Genomic DNA, 17,492 nt, shown 5'->3' with positions numbered 1-17,492 from the left:
AATGACTAAATAATAACACTCCAAATAGGTCTAACTAACACACATTGAAACCTGACAAATAGATATAAAAATAATGCCATCCTAGAATCCAACACTAGTAACCAGACCACCAAGAAGCCAATGAAATCATAGAACCATCTTCTTCAACGATCACGCTACAACATTAAATCATGTGCAACATACTACTATAACACCCTCTTTGAAATCATAATTGGCCTCCACTATAGTCTATAGAGAATTGTTACTTTTCACACCCTAAAAAAAATCATAACCATTATCTTTCTTCACTGCATCATCTTCAACATCAACCATTTTAAAGATAAGATTGCAATGCTAAAATTTCCCCTTCAATTACTTCAATTTTGTTGTCAAGTATGAGCTCCACTAAAAACTTTACTACATTCAAATGAGGAAAGTTGGTTGAAATGAAATATTTTTGATTTTTTTATTTATTTTAATCTATCTAAATATTTTGTCAATCATTAGCAAAATAACCCAATCCTAAGCCCAATTTAACAAGCACAGCCCATTTGAAAAAAAACAGAAGAAACCCATACCTAACACCAATTTTCCCACCAAAAGAAGAGTGGAGTTGAAAGGCACAAAAATAGCCTTGAATTTCGCCTTCCCGCTCGCACCCGCTATCTTCGAAATTTCAGCGCCTATTATAAATACTACCCCACCATTTTCATTTTTCTCTCTCTCTCTACCTAATCTTATTAACCTTCTTCTCTTGCTCACTCAGTTAACCTTCTTCTCTTGCTCACTCAGTTAACCTCCTTCTCCTCCTCCACCATGTCGAGCAAGCGCAGAACCAGGTCTTCTTCCGTCGCTTCCGGTGATTCAGCTCCGAACAAGTCCAGGAGAACGGTAGATTCGAGGAGTCCCGTCGTTGAAGAAGTCTTAGCAACTTCCTCTGCTGTAAAAGACGAGCAAATTAGCTTTGTGGATGCTTCTCCTTTGACACCTGACGAAGATGGAGGGCCTAACTCTAGATTCGTGGGAGATCCAATTCCCGACGAAAAAGCTAGGCTACGTTGGCCACATCGGTATCAGCAGGAGGTACGTTTCTCTTTGCTCATGAAGTCATAAGCACTGTTGTATAATAAAGCGTAGTGTACAGTGATGCTTTGTGATTTGTTCTGCTTCGAAATTATAATATAGATAAGCCAAACTAGTGTATATGCAGATTTATCTGTTTCCACGTTTTAAGTTGTTAATTATGAGGAAAGGGAATCCGAAGGGAGTGTCTATTTGAATTTAACCATTATACTTTGTTTGAATAGATATTGCAAATTAGGGATATTTCTAGCTGTATTGGTCGCTTTATTTGGGCGTAAGTTTTTTTTTTTTTTTTTAAACAACGGTTCTCATATATCTAATACTATTCTCTATTTAATTTTGTTTTTTTTGATTTAGTTCTCACACTTTACTTTGAATATACTTTTAGTTTCTTAATTTTAATTATATATATATATATATTTATTTAATTAACTATTCAAATTTAATTTGTCAGATTAAAATCTCACTCATTGTTAAATAAAAATGTAATATATTATCATTTTTTATAATTAATAAAAATATAAAAAATACATAAAATATTATAAAATTTATATATATATATATATATATTAAGTTTATGCAAATTAGTGATATGTTATATTTTTTTAATATTTTTATTAATCATTGAATAACTTTTTAAATGAAAATTTTAATTTGAATAATTAGTAAACAATGACAATTAAATGTAAGTAATTTAAATTACTTAAAAGCTAAAAGTAAGGTTCATAAATTCTAGTGTTAGTTCTTAAATCCTTACTATTTTATGATTATAGTTAAAAGAAAAGTTAAATTGCCATCAAACTTTTTTTAAAAAACTTGGATTGGCTTGGGATAACTCGTGTAATCTTGTATAAACTCTTTAAGACTTAAATGATTTTATCTTGTCATCATTCTTTTGTTGGGGGACGTCCTATAACCTAGCGTCTATCATTCATACTTGTTAATAGCACGCTATAGTGGTGTTATCTGCGGCGCAGTCGCTAGCTGCCACTGCCGCCCCCGCGGGGTGTTTGGTATGTCGCGGCTGGTGCGGGTGTTAGCGGCCAAAATAGGGAGACGTTTGCGTTGCGATCGCGTGATTTGGGGGAAAAAAGAAACCCTATTCTAATTTTTAATAAAATGTATCGTTTGTATTATTTTTTAAAGGTAGAAAGGTCATTTGGGGAAAAGAAAGAAACTCATCTTCCCCACTGGCTCCTCTCTCCGCGAAAAGTCTGAGCCTCTGCGTAGCGGTTTCTCCCATTTTAATCGGCGCACCCATTCCATTTTGATGGAGAAATCATCTTGTTCGGAGGCTCACCTGCTCCATTTCGCCGGAGGAATAAACTTTTCTGGCGTCTCTGTTTTTCTGCTTATCGGAAAAATCAGATTTTCTAGCGTCTGTTCACTGATTTATGATGCGAAGCATTTTTGTTTAATATAACACTCATGTTGTAATGTTTTACACTATTATATATGCATGTTATAAATCTCTAAATAACGGTTATTCTGCTTATGCTAGTCTGCCATTGCCTCTTAGGGGTCAACCGCTATTCGATTAACAACTATGCTATCTTTAACCTGACATGCTAAGAACCCTGTGTTGTTTGGAGCTCTCTCTAAAATGCATAAAATATTATACTTTTATATGGAATGCTTTTAAGCAATATTATGTTTTAAAATTTAATAAGTTTTTTTAACTTGTACGTACCAAATTTAAAATTATAATATTTAATATAATTTAATACATTAAGGGGTTTTTTGAGAAAGATGATTTCGGAGGGAAAGAAAATGGGAGGAATGATAAAATTTATATTTTAAATTAATATATTTAAAATTAATATTTTAAAAAAATAATAGATATAAATTAATATATTAACAAAAATTTAATATATTAATAATATATTTATTATCATAAATAATATATAATTTTTTATTTTAAAATTAAAAATATGCTCTCTTTTTTTTTTCTAAATATTTTTTCTCAAACATACTCTAATACTATTAAATATTATATTTTTAATATAAATTTACAATATATAATTTTTTATTTTTTACAATATTGTACAGGTTAAAAAAATCAAATTTATTATAACCATAATTCATGACACTTTAATAACATGTTGATTAAACCTTGTTTTAAAACCAAAATATTAATAACTTAATTTATATATCATACTTATTACGGTGCAATCGTGGCATTCGCAGCTAGAACAGGGAAACACTCACGTTGCAATGATGTGATTTGAAAGAAAAAAAATCTTAATTTTTATAAAATATTTTGTTTGAATTATTTTTAAGAGTAAAAAGTTTATTTATCCTATATAAAACATATACGTTGATTTCGTCTTCTCCACACTTTCTTCTCGTTGGGAAAAGTCCAAGTTTTTGTGCAGCAGTTTCTCCTCTCCAACGTTTTCTTTTTCACCTAAAAAATAAAATATTTTGGTGTCTCCTTTTTAATATAACACTTATGTTTGTATACATAACTTATTAATATGATTATATATTTTTAAATCGTAATCATCCTACTATCTACTATATGCTATTCTACTACCCCTTTTAGGCTCAGATTAACAGCAATGTTATATATATATATGTGTGTATATATATATATATATTTTTTTTTATGTGTTTCTTATTCTATCATGACTTGTGATAGGTTTCTACATTATATTTAATAATTTTTTAATGTATTCAATGATACATATTAAAATATAAAGAACATTTTTAATTAAAAATTATAGTACTAATATATTAAATAGTGTAATATCTTATATTTTTAATAAATATTCTATTAATAATAATAATTTTTTATTGTATGTTGGATGTATGGTAAAAAATTTATATATTTAAATATTATGGTACATATTTTTAAAATATCTTATATAAAGCATCTTATACAGGATGTAATCCTTTTCCTTAAATCTGGATCCACTCAGCACATTGCTAGGAGTATTAATGACATTGAAACAAAAGATCCAATGCCTGCAAGTAGTGTCAAAACATTTAAATTTTTAATTAGTTTTTTATTTTGTAAAATAAAATAAACAATGCATGTGTCGAAGCATTAAATACATTTAATATTTTTTTATTAGTTTTTGATTTTATAAAATATAACATAAAATGCAAGTGTCAAAGCATTAAATACATTTAATTTTTTTATTAGTTTTTATTTTATAAAATAAAATAAACAATGCAAGTGTCAAAGCATTAAACAAATTTAATTTTTTTATTAGTTTTTGATTTTATAAAATAAAATAAACAATGCAAGTATCAAAGCATTAATAAATTTAATTTTTTTTATTAGTTTTTGATTTTATAAATTAAATTTTATTTTATTTTCTTAATATACTATGATAAAAAATGACATTTTACAAATTTAAAGTTTTAAATATTAAAATGTAATGTATATAAATTTGACCTTTTATTTTAAGGAATGATTAAAGAAGATTTAGTCACTTTCATAATTTGTAATTATAAAGATCACAAAATAGTAATAAAAATGACATTTGTTGTTTTTTTATGTACCATTCTAATATTCATAAATGACTTTTTAGCTCTGTTTAATAGAAAAAAAAATTAGAAATGTTTATTTTGATATAATGAAAATTATTATGTAACTAATTAAGCATAAGATTATGTACTTTGCTAAATAATTTTAAGACTAAACACCTAGTTTTATTCGTGAAACTTAGTTATATCTAAGTTGTGTTCTAACTTTTAAAATTATAAATTTTAAATGTTTTAAATATTTGATCTTTTTCTTAATTTTAAATACATAATTAGTTTTTTAATTGTTACTGTTTCTGCAAACTGTATACATGTAGACTGTAGTTTATCTTTTTATGATTGATCTGTGACCAGCGCATTTTTAATTCTAGTTCTTTTTTTCTTGGTTTTAGACAAAGAAACAATCCGCTGGGTCAAAATCAAACAGGTATGTTGTATGTTAGGATTTAGGAGAACTGTACTTATTGACTTTTTAAGTTATGGGTCACTTCCTTTTCTCTGGAGCTTCCAGGTGTTGGTCGCAGACTCGCAATCCTGTGCTGATGTGTTATACTTTGTTTTTATGCATAGAAACGTAGACGAGGAGATTCTTCAGGCTCGACGTCACTACACACAGGCGGAAGTAGATGGATCTATGCTGTATAAACTTTATGATGATGCCCATGTTAAAGTGAGTTTGAATATGTTTACTATTTTATTTCCATTCAGTGCAGTTATAACATGCATGGTTCTAACTTGTTTCTGTGGTTCGGTTTAAAACAGTTTATTGTCTCATTGCTTGATTCTCTATGTTTTGGAAAATAGTTGTGCTGAAAACGTGAAACCACTTTATTCCACAATGAACAGAACTACTCATTGTGTATCCCTGGGAATCATTTATCTGATTGAATTTGTGTTTTTCGTTGCCATTAGGTAAGCCTCCAGAATTTCTATATGAACATCTGCAATTGTGATAACAGTCCCAATTTTAAAACTCTTTATGTCAATATGACTAAGAGATTGTTTGGAATATGCCAAGAAATGATTCAAGTTTAATTGTAAAAATATTGCTGCCACTCAACTTCATGTACAGCTTGCTTTTCACAATTGGTTTTGTGTGAAGAATCGATTTTGAATAGACAAATGAAACACTAAACAAGCACTGTATTTTGAGAAGTGTCAAGGGATGAGACTGGAATGTGATTGGGTTAGCCTAGTATATGGATGCACCAAATGACTATAGAGTTTCATTTTCAGTTATTGTAATATCACTTTTATTTGCTGCACATTTGCCTTCACGCTGTAGACATCAATGATGTGATCTGTACATTTTTCATATTCAGGCAGAGGAAGGAGAGGACAATTATATTTGTAAAATTGTTGAGATGTTTGAGGCAGTTGATGGGACATTGTATTTTACGGCACAATGGTATTACAGGGCAAAAGACACAGTGAGTTGTATTTTGTTGTTTGTTTTTAGATCTTATGTTGTGTTCAACTGCAATTTGATGGTAATCTATCAAGTTTGAATCTCTTTACTTCTCAGGTCATTAAAAACCTTGCATATCTTATTGAACCAGAACGAGTTTTCTTTTCAGAAGTCCAAGACGACAACCCATTGGATTGTCTTGTTGAAAAGTTAAACATTGCCAGAATACCCCTAAATGTACATTAGCTGGTTATGATTATCTTTTGTATTGCTTTCTCTATTTTTTTATTTGTTATTACTGGTAATATTACTTTCCAGATTTTTGTAATAATTTAGTTTGATTCCAGGTAGATTCATATGCTAAGAAGGAAACTCTTCCAGCTTGTGATTATTATTGTGATACACAATATCTCTTGCCGTACTCCACATTTGTCTACTTACCATCAGGTTTAATTTTATCCTTCGATCAATTTTTTGAATTCTATTTTCATTTTTATGTTTTTAACTGCTGCTCATTTTTGGTGTAAACTTGCAACTCAGAATGTAGGGAAATTGGTAGTGAGACTTCATCAACAATATCATCTGAGACTGAGGGAAATGGGAAATCTGAAGTGAACTCTGTATTTAAGGAAGGTTTTCTTCCTGAAGAAAATAAAGATCCTGAGCTGAAGTTGCTAGATTTATATTGTGGTTGTGGAGCAATGTCAACTGGTTTGTGTCAAGGTGGAGTTTTATCTGGCGTGAACCTTTATACTGTGAGTTATTTGATTCTTTGTGGTAAAGCAATCCTTTCAATTTATTTTGTTCTTGCTGTGTTTATTTTGATCTAATGCTAAATAATCCTTTTCAATAGAAATGGGCAGTGGATTTGAATGGATATGCTTGTAAAAGTCTTAAGTTAAACCATCCTGATACTGAGGTAATTCTATTTCTTTATTTGTTATGTATTGTGCTAACTATTGTTTTGCATCCTTCATATTTTGTGTTAGAGAAGGTTGTTATGATATGATATATAGGGAACATATTCAAAGCAATATGGTGAATTGAAAACATCCCAGCTGAAAATGAAAAGCAAAAAACAAATGAAATGCACACCTTATTTTCCAAAGGCTGATTTCTATTAATATGTCACTTAACCCTCTCAAAAAAGTAATCTTTAGTGTTACACAGAATTGCACATAGTCATCTAGGTAGTTTTTAACCTGTTGATATGATGAACAACAACAATACTATGCATTCTAGTAATCAAGTTGGTTGTATTCTAATATATGTTAACTGTGGAAATGATAAACCTATTGTAGACAATTAGAGAGTTAATATGAATTTTTTTGTGATATAAGGGATATGCATGGCAGGGCCATTGTTAGTCATGAATGTAAGATTTTGGGTGGCCTCAACACCTCAACATGAGTGTACGATTTGATAGTTTCAAATTCTGGAACCACCGAACCATCAAACTATACTTCTTATCAATTGACATGAGAGAGGGAAGTTAGAAAGGAACAATATAACAGGTTCATAAAGTATTTTTTTGGGGCAAAACATTCTAGAGGTCCTTGAATTTAATGTCTCTTTCATTGAATAATGCTGTTTTTAATAAATATGAACATTAAGTAGGCATGCTTACCTTTGCATTATTGGGTTTGCATTCCATTTTAAGTGTTGTTTTTTATTGGGTTCCATATTTTTTGAGAACTTATACATTACCTATACTGCTTACTTTTCTATCAGGTTAGAAATGAATCAGCAGAAAATTTTCTTTCATTATTGAAAGAGTGGCAAAGATTATGTAGCTACTTCTCTCTGGTTGAAAAGAAGGTACCAGATGAGTACTATGTGGATCTTTTTAGTGAAGAGGATGATGGCACTTGTAGTAATGATGAAAAAAGTGATGATGAAAATGATGATGATGATGATGATGATGATGATGAAGTATTTGAAGTATCTGAACTCCTAGCTATATGCTATGGTGATCCTAATAAGAGAAAAGATCAAGCGTTATATTTCAAGGTAGTTGTTTAGCCTCTAGCTTTATTTTTTAATCTAGCTGTTACTGTAAGTTTGTGACTACCTACTTCTCCCTTTGCCTCTGCTACAATTATTTTCAATTTGTTGGGTTTTTTTTTTATGTCTTCAAGGTTCGGTGGAAGGGTTATGGACCTGATGCAGATACTTGGGAGCCAATTCAAGCTCTAAGGTAAGCTTAAACATTTTACAAACTATTTGTCTGTCTTTATACTGCTTATTCTTGCAAACTCTTGGAAGCAAGGTCTACAGTTTAACTTCATAGCAAAATCAACAAATTGGCAATTAAATTTAAATAGGTAAAATGTTATATTTCAATATAAATGATATCATTTAATGTAAATGGTAAATTTGCTCCATTAAATTTAAAATTATGTTATAATTCATTACTTTCCTGTTGGAAAAAGCCATTCCTTTAAAATATCCAAATTCTAAGCATAGCAGTCAATAGTGCATTGTAGTGATGCTATAGTCCTGTTGCGGAGTGTAGTGGCCCCATGGTTGCAAACCCTAGCAGCCGTTGACTCTGACAAGACTCACCTTGTTCTGGTGAGATTTTGAGCAGTCCATCTTTTCTGGCCAGAATCTCCCGTGGGCCATTTTCCAGCAAGTGTGAGCACTTTCCAGCAAGGCTCACCCTTATTTGTGCTGTTTTGCAACACACTCATGCAATTTTCAGCAATTCTTAACCCTTGTTTGCCCCATTTTTTAACAATTCCTTCATTTTGTATGTGTAGTATAATCTATGTTAAGGGTATCTTAAAACTTCAAAATAGTGATCATCCTATTACCCTCTATCTTATTATAGCGTTTTTAAGGTTGACTGCACTGTGTCATTGTCATTACTTGGGATTGACTACTATGATTCTAAGTATATAATTCTTATTTTTTTTTTTTGAAATGACATGCAGGTTTCACTTTTAATTCATATTCCAATACATGAATTCTTTTTTCTTTTATATTTCTTTTGGAAACCTAATTGTTTAATTTAACACTAATGATTTCATGTTTTGGCTAATTCATAGTAGTTGTATTGAGATTCATACATTAGATGTTTATATTCTAAATATTGTCTCTACAACAGTAACTGCAAAGCAAGGGTAAAGGATTTTGTCATTCGAGGCTTCAACTCAAAGATATTGCCTTTGCCTGTAAGTTCTAATTGAATTTTAGTACAATATCTTTAAGAATTGGGTTTAGTGTTTACCTTTTTAGACTTAACAACAAATATATGAAGATGATGATTTTGATAAATTATTATAACAACTAATTCTGCTATGTATCTATCTATTTTATATTTGTTGCCCTTATTGTGTTGAAGGGAGATGTTGATGTAATATGTGGTGGACCTCCTTGCCAAGGTATTAGTGGTTTCAACCGCTTTCGAAACAAAGAGAACCCTTTGGAGGATGAGAAGAACAAACAACTAGTTGTTTTCATGGATATTGTTCAATATCTTCAACCCAAATTTGCATTGATGGAAAATGTGGTTGATATTGTAAAATTTGCAAATGGTTTTCTTGGGAGATATGCACTGGGTCGTCTCTTACAAATGAATTATCAATGTCGTTTGGGAATTATGGCTGCAGGTGCTTACGGGCTTCCTCAGTTTCGTTTGCGTGTCTTCATATGGGGGGCTGCACCTTCTCAGGTGAAGATTAATTGTCTATTTTGTTAAATTTAAGTGCTTGTGGATTTTTTGTTTTATAATATATTTTTTAATATGTTGCAGAAGTTGCCTCAATTCCCACTTCCCACTCATGATGTTATTGTAAGGGGTGTTATTCCTTTGGAGTTTGAGGTATGTGTATATTGATAATTTCCTCATAACATGTTTTGAATTGGAAGAGTGCTTACACAACTAGAGTATGCATACCATTTTACATTGGTGTGTGGTTGTAATCAGAGTAGTAACATGTATCTGGTTTAGTTGTATTTAAATGACAAATTTTTTGTGGATAACAAGTGACATGTGATTAACACCATTCTTTGAATTGTTAGAGTGAGATCTGAGGGTGTGTTTGATAAGAACCAGGATAAAGGGGTTAGGTCCAACTAGGCAAAATGTGTAAATTAGTTATAATTGTAAGAGTTTGTGTTGCATGTGAGGGGGATGTATAAAGAGATAGTGGGGATATGTGAGAAACAACATTGCGTTAGTTTGTTGTAAACAGCTTTTCAATAATGCAACACTACCTTCCATGTATCCCCATTATCTTATATATTCCCCTCACATGTTACACACTCCTCCAGTCATGAACAACTTACACATTTTGTCTTCTTGAGCTTGGGCCCTTATCCTGGTCCCTATATGTGTTGGTATTCTTAGTGAGGGGCACAATAACAATAGAATTACATTTATGACATTGAGGCCATTAAAAGTATTGAGAATAAGATCTCATTTCATTCATTGATGGAAATACAATTTATACATTTTTAATGTAAATTACTTGTTCTAAATTTTTGTTTTTGAATAAGATCATTTTTGGCACATATTAGTTTAGTTTAATTATATCAGAATTTTATTTAAGTTTAACACTGTTGAATTATTTATTGATTACATATATGATTAAAGTAGAATTTAATCAATTAATAAAGGTTAAGCCAATTTTGATCTTATGAGTTAGCTATTGAGGGTAGGTTAGGTTAGGTTTTAGCTCAAATTTAAAATCATATCAAAGCATATTGTAGATCAGACATTGGATTTTTTTCAGTGTAATTAACTAAGCTTTATGGATTTCCTAAATATAACCTACCTATTCTTGTGATTTTCCACTGCAACTTGACTAATCTTGTAGCTTTTTCATTGCAATAAGAAAATAGTTCTATAATTTTTATGCTTCAAAATCAAATGTTTTATTATGCTTATGACTAAAGTAGAGCTTATAAAAGTTAAGCTTATGAGTTAACTTTTGGAGTTAGTTAATCTTTTGCGATATTGCCTTAAGTGATTTGGGCTTGTGGTTAAAATATTGGTAAAAGTCTCATTGAGAGTAAATTTGATCTATGATAGTCTTATCACTAATGATTTGTTTGGGTGAGGGAAGAAAATAAAGGAGAAAAGCATGGGGCCCCTGTGAAATTTTATTTTTTGTTTGGTTGAATAGAAAAATGGGATAAAATTTGATTTTTAGAAACACATTTAAAATTTTCACTTCATTTCAAATTTACTTATTTTTTCTTGCATTTTCCTTCTTTTGAATCAATCAGGTAGTAAAGATTAGATGGAAATTGAGGAAAAAAAACGTGTTTTTGAAGAATTTAGTGATGGATTGTTTGTATTTGGTCATGATGCACATTAGAAAACAGATGTTTAATCTGTGTATAGTGGGAAAATATTTGGTTATTGTTACTTTTTTGATTTATTTGGTGATATTTTCTATGTTTAATGTACAATGTAGATAAACACAGTTGCATATGATGAAGGACATAATGTTCAACTACAAAGAAAGCTGTTGTTGGAAGATGCTATTTCCGACCTCCCTTTGGTATACTTTTATGGTTGCAGTTTGTTTATTTAATTTGGCTATGTTTATTTTGTGTTCAGTTTTTAATGAATATATTAATGTATGTAGGTTAAGAATAATGAAGGTTGTGATGAAATGAAATATAGCAAACCAGCCCAAACAGAGTTTCAGCAATTCATTAGATTAACCAAAACTGGTAATACATTATTAAATGTTTATGCTTTTGATATATAAATTTATTCATGTACTGTTTTTTTCTAATTTTATCCTTTTAGAAGCAAAAAATTAGTTCATACTGTAATATTATTTACTTGGATCAATTGTCTGCTTGGTTTATAAATGTGAAGTCAATTTTTGAATTAAAAAATACACACAATTTAATAAAAAATTGGTTTAAAATCTATTTTGGCACATTTCAAATACTTTGATGGTTTATATAACATTGATTTAATGATTAAATTTGGTACTTTTGGAAATGAAGGATGAGTAGATGTCTTGGCATAGCTAGGATCAAAGTTTGAGTTGACCTAGAAATGGCAAGGAATCTATAATTGAATTGCCATCAAAATTGCAGCCCTAAATGTGGTTGTTTTCTGTCTTGTCTACAAAGGAGTATTCTTTTTATTTCTAGCTGGTTTGGGATATTTGAAGTTTGTAGGATTGGACATTGGTCATTTGCAAGTATCCCAATAAGACTGGACATGTGTGGACAATACAACATTCAAACTTGATATATTTTAATACAATATTAGAAATCTTAGATCTAACTTCCTCTCAAAGAAGGCTGTCCAAGGCCTTATAAAGAGTATTTTGGCTTTATTTCTAGCTGATGTAGAATATCTTAACAATGGTTATGGGTGTCACATAGAAGCTTTTGTCATTATTATTCTCGATAATATTTTTGACCAAAGTGAGGTATTCTTCCATTAGAATACTTGAAATTACATTTTTGTTCATTCCCATCACAATTTACTTCAAATTGCAGTTTTTGCAGATTGTTCATCATCTTCTACTACAAATTCATCTACCTTCTTTGTAGCTTTACACAATTCTTCCATGGTGTTAAGTCACTCATTCTTCCTTACTATTGAGTCCTTGTTTCTTTTGTACACATTCATGAAATGAAGTATCACTTTCTCCTTTCTCTTTGATACTTTTCTTGATCTTCTCTACCATTGGATCACCCTTTTTAGTCGCCTCATCTGATTCTAGTTTTGTTTTGTTTTGTTTCATCAGCAAGTTACACAGCATTTGCTCAAGCTATTTGATTCATTCAATACTCCTATTGATCTCTAATATTGTAATCCAATGTAACAGGTTGTGGTCCTTGAATGCTATTCATTTTTTCCAAGAGCTTCATCAAATTTTTTATTTGTTTATCAACTTGAGATCCAATATTTTGCATCTCCTTGGAATTTGGCTTGGGTAGGTTGAGCCAAATTCTTAATGACATAAAAACAAAATATCAGAAAATGCTCTTTCTATTGAATAACAAAATAGAGGAGAAATTTTAATTTTGAAGATTTTCAAACTTCCACGCATAGCTAATGCTCAGTTTACAAACAATAACAGATCAAAATGAAGCCATGTCCCTTCAATCATCTCATTTGTATATACAACTTCTAGCTAACTACTAGCTCACTATTTGTAACTCATTTGGGTTTGTAGTAAGAGCATTGAGTCATTGACCACTTCAATTAAAGACAACTTACGGAAATATTTTTGGACAAAACTTAGGTGTAATACTATATGTATTTTTGGTAAAGTTTTTTAATTTAAGTTAGAGTTTTACTTTGATTACGTGCATAATAAAAGTTTGCATTAATGGTTAGAACACCAATATTATAGATCAATACATATTATCAAAGAAATTTCAGGTAGGAGAAAAACACTAACATTACTTATAGTATTGTAATTATGTTTTGTACGTCCTGTGAGAGAGACTTGAGCTTCAAACCTCCTTGGAACATTAACAAGAACCTTTTCAAATACTTTGTTAGCATTGCTTCAAGCAAATGAAATTGATTCATGACTTTCTTTGATTGCTCTCTGAAGATCTTGCTTTCTTACATCTGAAAACATCAGACTTCGTATCCAAATTTAGCCCTTGCTTTTTTGAGACTGGTAAATAAAGTTATAAAAAAAAATGGCAGAATTGTTTCTATGCATAGTAAATTTATATGCTTCTGGAATTCATATTTGATTTTGGAGGAAATCTCCTTTTAATCTTGAAAGATTAAGATATTAAGTTTTTGAATTGTGAGGAGTGCTTGGGTGTAAAAGGTACTACTCACTTGGGGTGTGTAATTTACAATTTTCTTTCTAATTTATCTCACCAGTTTGATCAGATATTATGTCTTAGTGTTTCCAAAAGAAAAGATATTCTTGGCTTTCCATGTGGATTTGTGGCACACTTTCCAACCAGTAATTTATGTAAGCAATGTGCAGAAATGTTGGGGTTTTCAAGTGGAACTAAATTGCCCAAGTCCTTGATTTATGATCATCGCCCACTAGAATTAAATTCCGATGATTTTCAACGTGTGTGTCAGATCCCAAAAACGAAGGTTTTTTTATTATTTATTTTCCTTGAGCATTTATGTACCATAGAATAGTACTATTAATTCTAAGCTTAATTTGATAATAACAAATTTTTATTGCTGTTAGGGTGGATGCTTCAGAGATTTACCAGGTGTTCTTGTGCGAGCTGACAATAAGGTTGAATGGGATCCTAATGTTGAACGTGTTTACCTGGATTCAGGAAAACCATTGGTAACAAGGCTTTAATATCTCTTCAACCATTCCTGTTTAAGAGTTTTTGTTAATCAGCCATCCATTTTTAAGAACTATGTTAATGAGTGAAGTGCATATCATGAATCTGACTTTGATTTGAAAGATGTATTAAATGCATGATGTCAATGTGAAAACCTTAAAATGGATTTGAAATCATTGTCTACACTCTACACCCATTATTGACAACCAACTTGTTAATTCATCTAGGAAGCTTAGATACTTTAAAATAGCAAACGTATCCGTGTCAGACACGTATCCAATACATCTAGATACTTATCTCAAAAGCATCTATAGTTTAATTTATTTTTAATAATTAATTTTTAACCTAATATGACTTAGATATTACTAGAATATGGCTCCTAATCATTCGATATAGTTTAGATAAAATTAAATAGTATAAAGACAAGACCTTCTTTTTGTGATAGTTTTATATTTCTTTTAGATAGAACTACTAATTCTTTTGTAGAATTCTAATTTGAATAGGGAAGGTAAAATATGTAATTTTTTTGTGTTTATAATAGGAAAAATATCTTGACTTAGTTACTTAGACAAAGGAAAAATATGATCTCATGTATTATTTTTGTAAGATATGATCATTGATATCTAAATATAACACATTAATATAAATAAATTATTAGTATCTCTTTATAGATATTTTGTATATATATATATATATATATATATATATATATAGCATATTATTTCTTTAAATTCATGTTAACGTATCTAAGCTGTATTGTATCTTGAATTTCAAATTTTTTTCATATCCTTGGATCTTTATTGTATCATATCCTTGTTGTGCTAAGTATCTAAGCTTCATAGTAATTTATATTCATGATTTTTTTAACTAAATTCCTTTCAACAAAATTTGCATTTTCTTCATATATTTTTTTATTCTATACACATTTCTGTAATGTGGTTCTTTCATTGATATCACAGGTTCCGGATTATGCCATGTCTTTTGTGAATGGAACATCATCAAAGTAAGTTATTTCACACAATAATTTTAATTTAGGCTGAGGATAGATAACTTGGTTATTTCAGTGCTTGTTTTTCTAATCCTTGCTGTTAAGTTAAGATCCTTTCAAGTTGTTAGGATGGGTTAGTTTTGAAAATGTTGAGACGTACAAGTTAGTTTTTATTTATGTGGAAAGTTCTATTATTATTATTATTATTATTATTATTATTTATTGTTCTTTGCTAAAGAGTTTATCCAAATTAACTTTATATTTTCTTGAAATATTTTATGAAATTTCTATAGGCCTTTCGCTCGGTTATGGTGGGATGAAACTGTTCCAACCGTTGTAACAAGAGCAGAACCTCACAATCAGGTATGCTTTTTGTATTATAAATTTGATATTACAATTCATCCTTGGGGTCTGATAAACATTTTACTAATATTTTTTTTTTCAGTCACAAACTTCAAATTTTTAGCAATTTCAACTCTTGATATATTTTACTGTGATGCTGGTAGTTGAAAATGTGCCCATGTGGTTGAACATATGAAATATAGTTTTGGTGTCGTTACAAACATTTTTGGATAATAGAATTATGAAAATAGAAGAATAAAAATTAGGGATGTGATGTTTAATAAATTAAAATAAACATAATCCTGAAAACAGTAGATTAAAAGTATGTACATTTGTGGTGGACAAAAGTGGATTTTATTCCTTATTTTAATTTTGTTATCGTTAATGAATAAACTTTCAAGTTGATCTTTTAAAGTTACATGTATGATGAGATTATTTTTGTAAAATTTATCATTAAATTAATTATTTAACAATCCTTTTGTGAGTATTTTAGTTTTTGGTCTTAAGTTATCATTAAATTACTGTTTCAAAGATTGACTGATTTTAATAAAATTTCATCAAGAATTTTTGTTATCATTTTAGATCTTTAGATGGCTAATTTGGAAGAAGATTTGAACTTTGATAGGTTAATTTAGATATAATATTTTTCGAGAACTAATAAGGTGATTAATTTGGTTTTGAATATTTTTTAAGGACCATGTACAGATACTATGTTTTAAATTTAGGAATTTTTTATTTTTTTGTTAATTCTTAGTATATCCTAGCTTCCTTACATGTCGGGAACAAAAATATACGGAGGACAAATTTCTGTTTTATCATGCGTTTTCACCTTAGAATTGTCATTTTATGTATCTTGCCAAATTTTTTGTTAGGCAATTTTACATCCAGAGCAAGATAGAGTGTTGACAATTCGTGAAAATGCAAGACTCCAAGGATTTCCAGACTTTTATAAGCTATGTGGGCCTGTGAAAGAAAGGTAAGAAAAACAAAAGTAAAGTTAGGATTGGGCTTGAACTTGAGACTGGTGGTTCTCAGTTTTATGTAAAACTGGTACATAAGCTTTCTGAAAAGTGTTCAGCAAACGCGGTTACAGTTTGGCTTTCGTGTTTTTGGGTGGCTCTGATCCGAACTTGATATTTTCTTAGGTACATTCAAGTTGGGAATGCAGTTGCAGTTCCAGTAGCTCGAGCTTTGGGATACACACTAGGTCTTGCATTTCAAGGCTCTGTAAGTGACGGGGCATTATATAAATTACCTGATAAATTTCCCTTGATCAGGGATCGGGTTTCTTCTGTATCTTCCGAAGATATTGTGTAATGCAACGTTAGTTTGCATTGTTGCATTTGTACACCTATAATTCATTGATTGTTCGTCAAATACTTGCTAGAAAAAACTGTATGATCAGAAAACATTGTTAGGTATTATCCTATTTATTGTAAACTTCAAAAAATTGTTCATTTATATATAAGAGTAACTTTGTGTATTTCTAAAAGGTATTTTGAAAATGCATTGACGATATGATCATAACCGGGAAATTTCGGTCTTCATGGTGCTCCTTCAATTATTTTAAGCATCTGCAAGATGAGTAAAATTATTTTTGTAAAGTGATAGATTATAAAAATACGATAAACTAAAGATTTATTCATTATTAATTAAAATTTAAATATTTTAAAATGTAACTAAGTTAAAATCAACGATAAATAAATACTTATATTTTCACTTCAAATGTCTCTTCATAGCCAAATTAACAAATAAGAGGCGGTGATTTGCATCATACTAGCTTTAGAAATCATGCAGTGCGGGTCTGCATCATTTTGGCTGCAGCAATTTAGGTTGAATACGTATATGATTTGCATTAATCGTAAGTTGATTTACATTTTATCCATGAGAAGCGGGTTTGTCTAAAATGAAAAAATATATAAAATGATAGAATGAACT

At 30.0% G+C, this 17,492-nt stretch overlaps 1 protein-coding gene across 1 annotated transcript; it reads left to right on the top strand.

The window, feature by feature from the left end:
• The first annotated feature begins 795 nt into the window (after nt 1-795).
• On the top strand, nt 796-16,871 carry LOC113866806 (DNA (cytosine-5)-methyltransferase CMT3). The gene is made up of 22 exons (XM_027501606.1): nt 796-1,062; nt 2,010-2,075; nt 4,947-4,981; nt 5,125-5,224; nt 5,877-5,984; nt 6,080-6,199; nt 6,310-6,409; nt 6,503-6,717; nt 6,816-6,881; nt 7,694-7,972; nt 8,101-8,159; nt 9,072-9,138; nt 9,309-9,638; nt 9,720-9,788; nt 11,389-11,475; nt 11,563-11,650; nt 13,903-14,018; nt 14,119-14,223; nt 15,184-15,227; nt 15,506-15,575; nt 16,427-16,530; nt 16,700-16,871. Exons 1-22 carry the CDS (start codon nt 796-798, stop codon nt 16,869-16,871), a joined length of 2,667 nt encoding a protein of 888 aa, XP_027357407.1.
• The last annotated feature ends 621 nt before the right edge of the window (nt 16,872-17,492 follow it).

Source organism: Abrus precatorius, unplaced genomic scaffold, assembly GCF_003935025.1.
Source record: "Abrus precatorius isolate BTA unplaced genomic scaffold, Abrus_2018 Scaffold5, whole genome shotgun sequence".
NCBI lineage: Eukaryota > Viridiplantae > Streptophyta > Magnoliopsida > Fabales > Fabaceae > Abrus > Abrus precatorius.
The sequence above is the reverse complement of the archived record's forward strand: the minus strand, read 5'-3'. Positions and strand labels throughout refer to the sequence as shown.

Coding starts and splice junctions, on each gene's coding strand:
- LOC113866806 (XM_027501606.1), top strand. CDS start 796: ATGTCGAGCAAGCGCAGAACCAGGTCTTCTTCCGTCGCTTCCGGTGAT. Junction 9,139..9,308: donor CAAAGATATTGCCTTTGCCT/GTAAGTTCTAAT, acceptor ATTGTGTTGAAG/GGAGATGTTGATGTAATATG. Junction 14,019..14,118: donor GTCAGATCCCAAAAACGAAG/GTTTTTTTATTA, acceptor TATTGCTGTTAG/GGTGGATGCTTCAGAGATTT.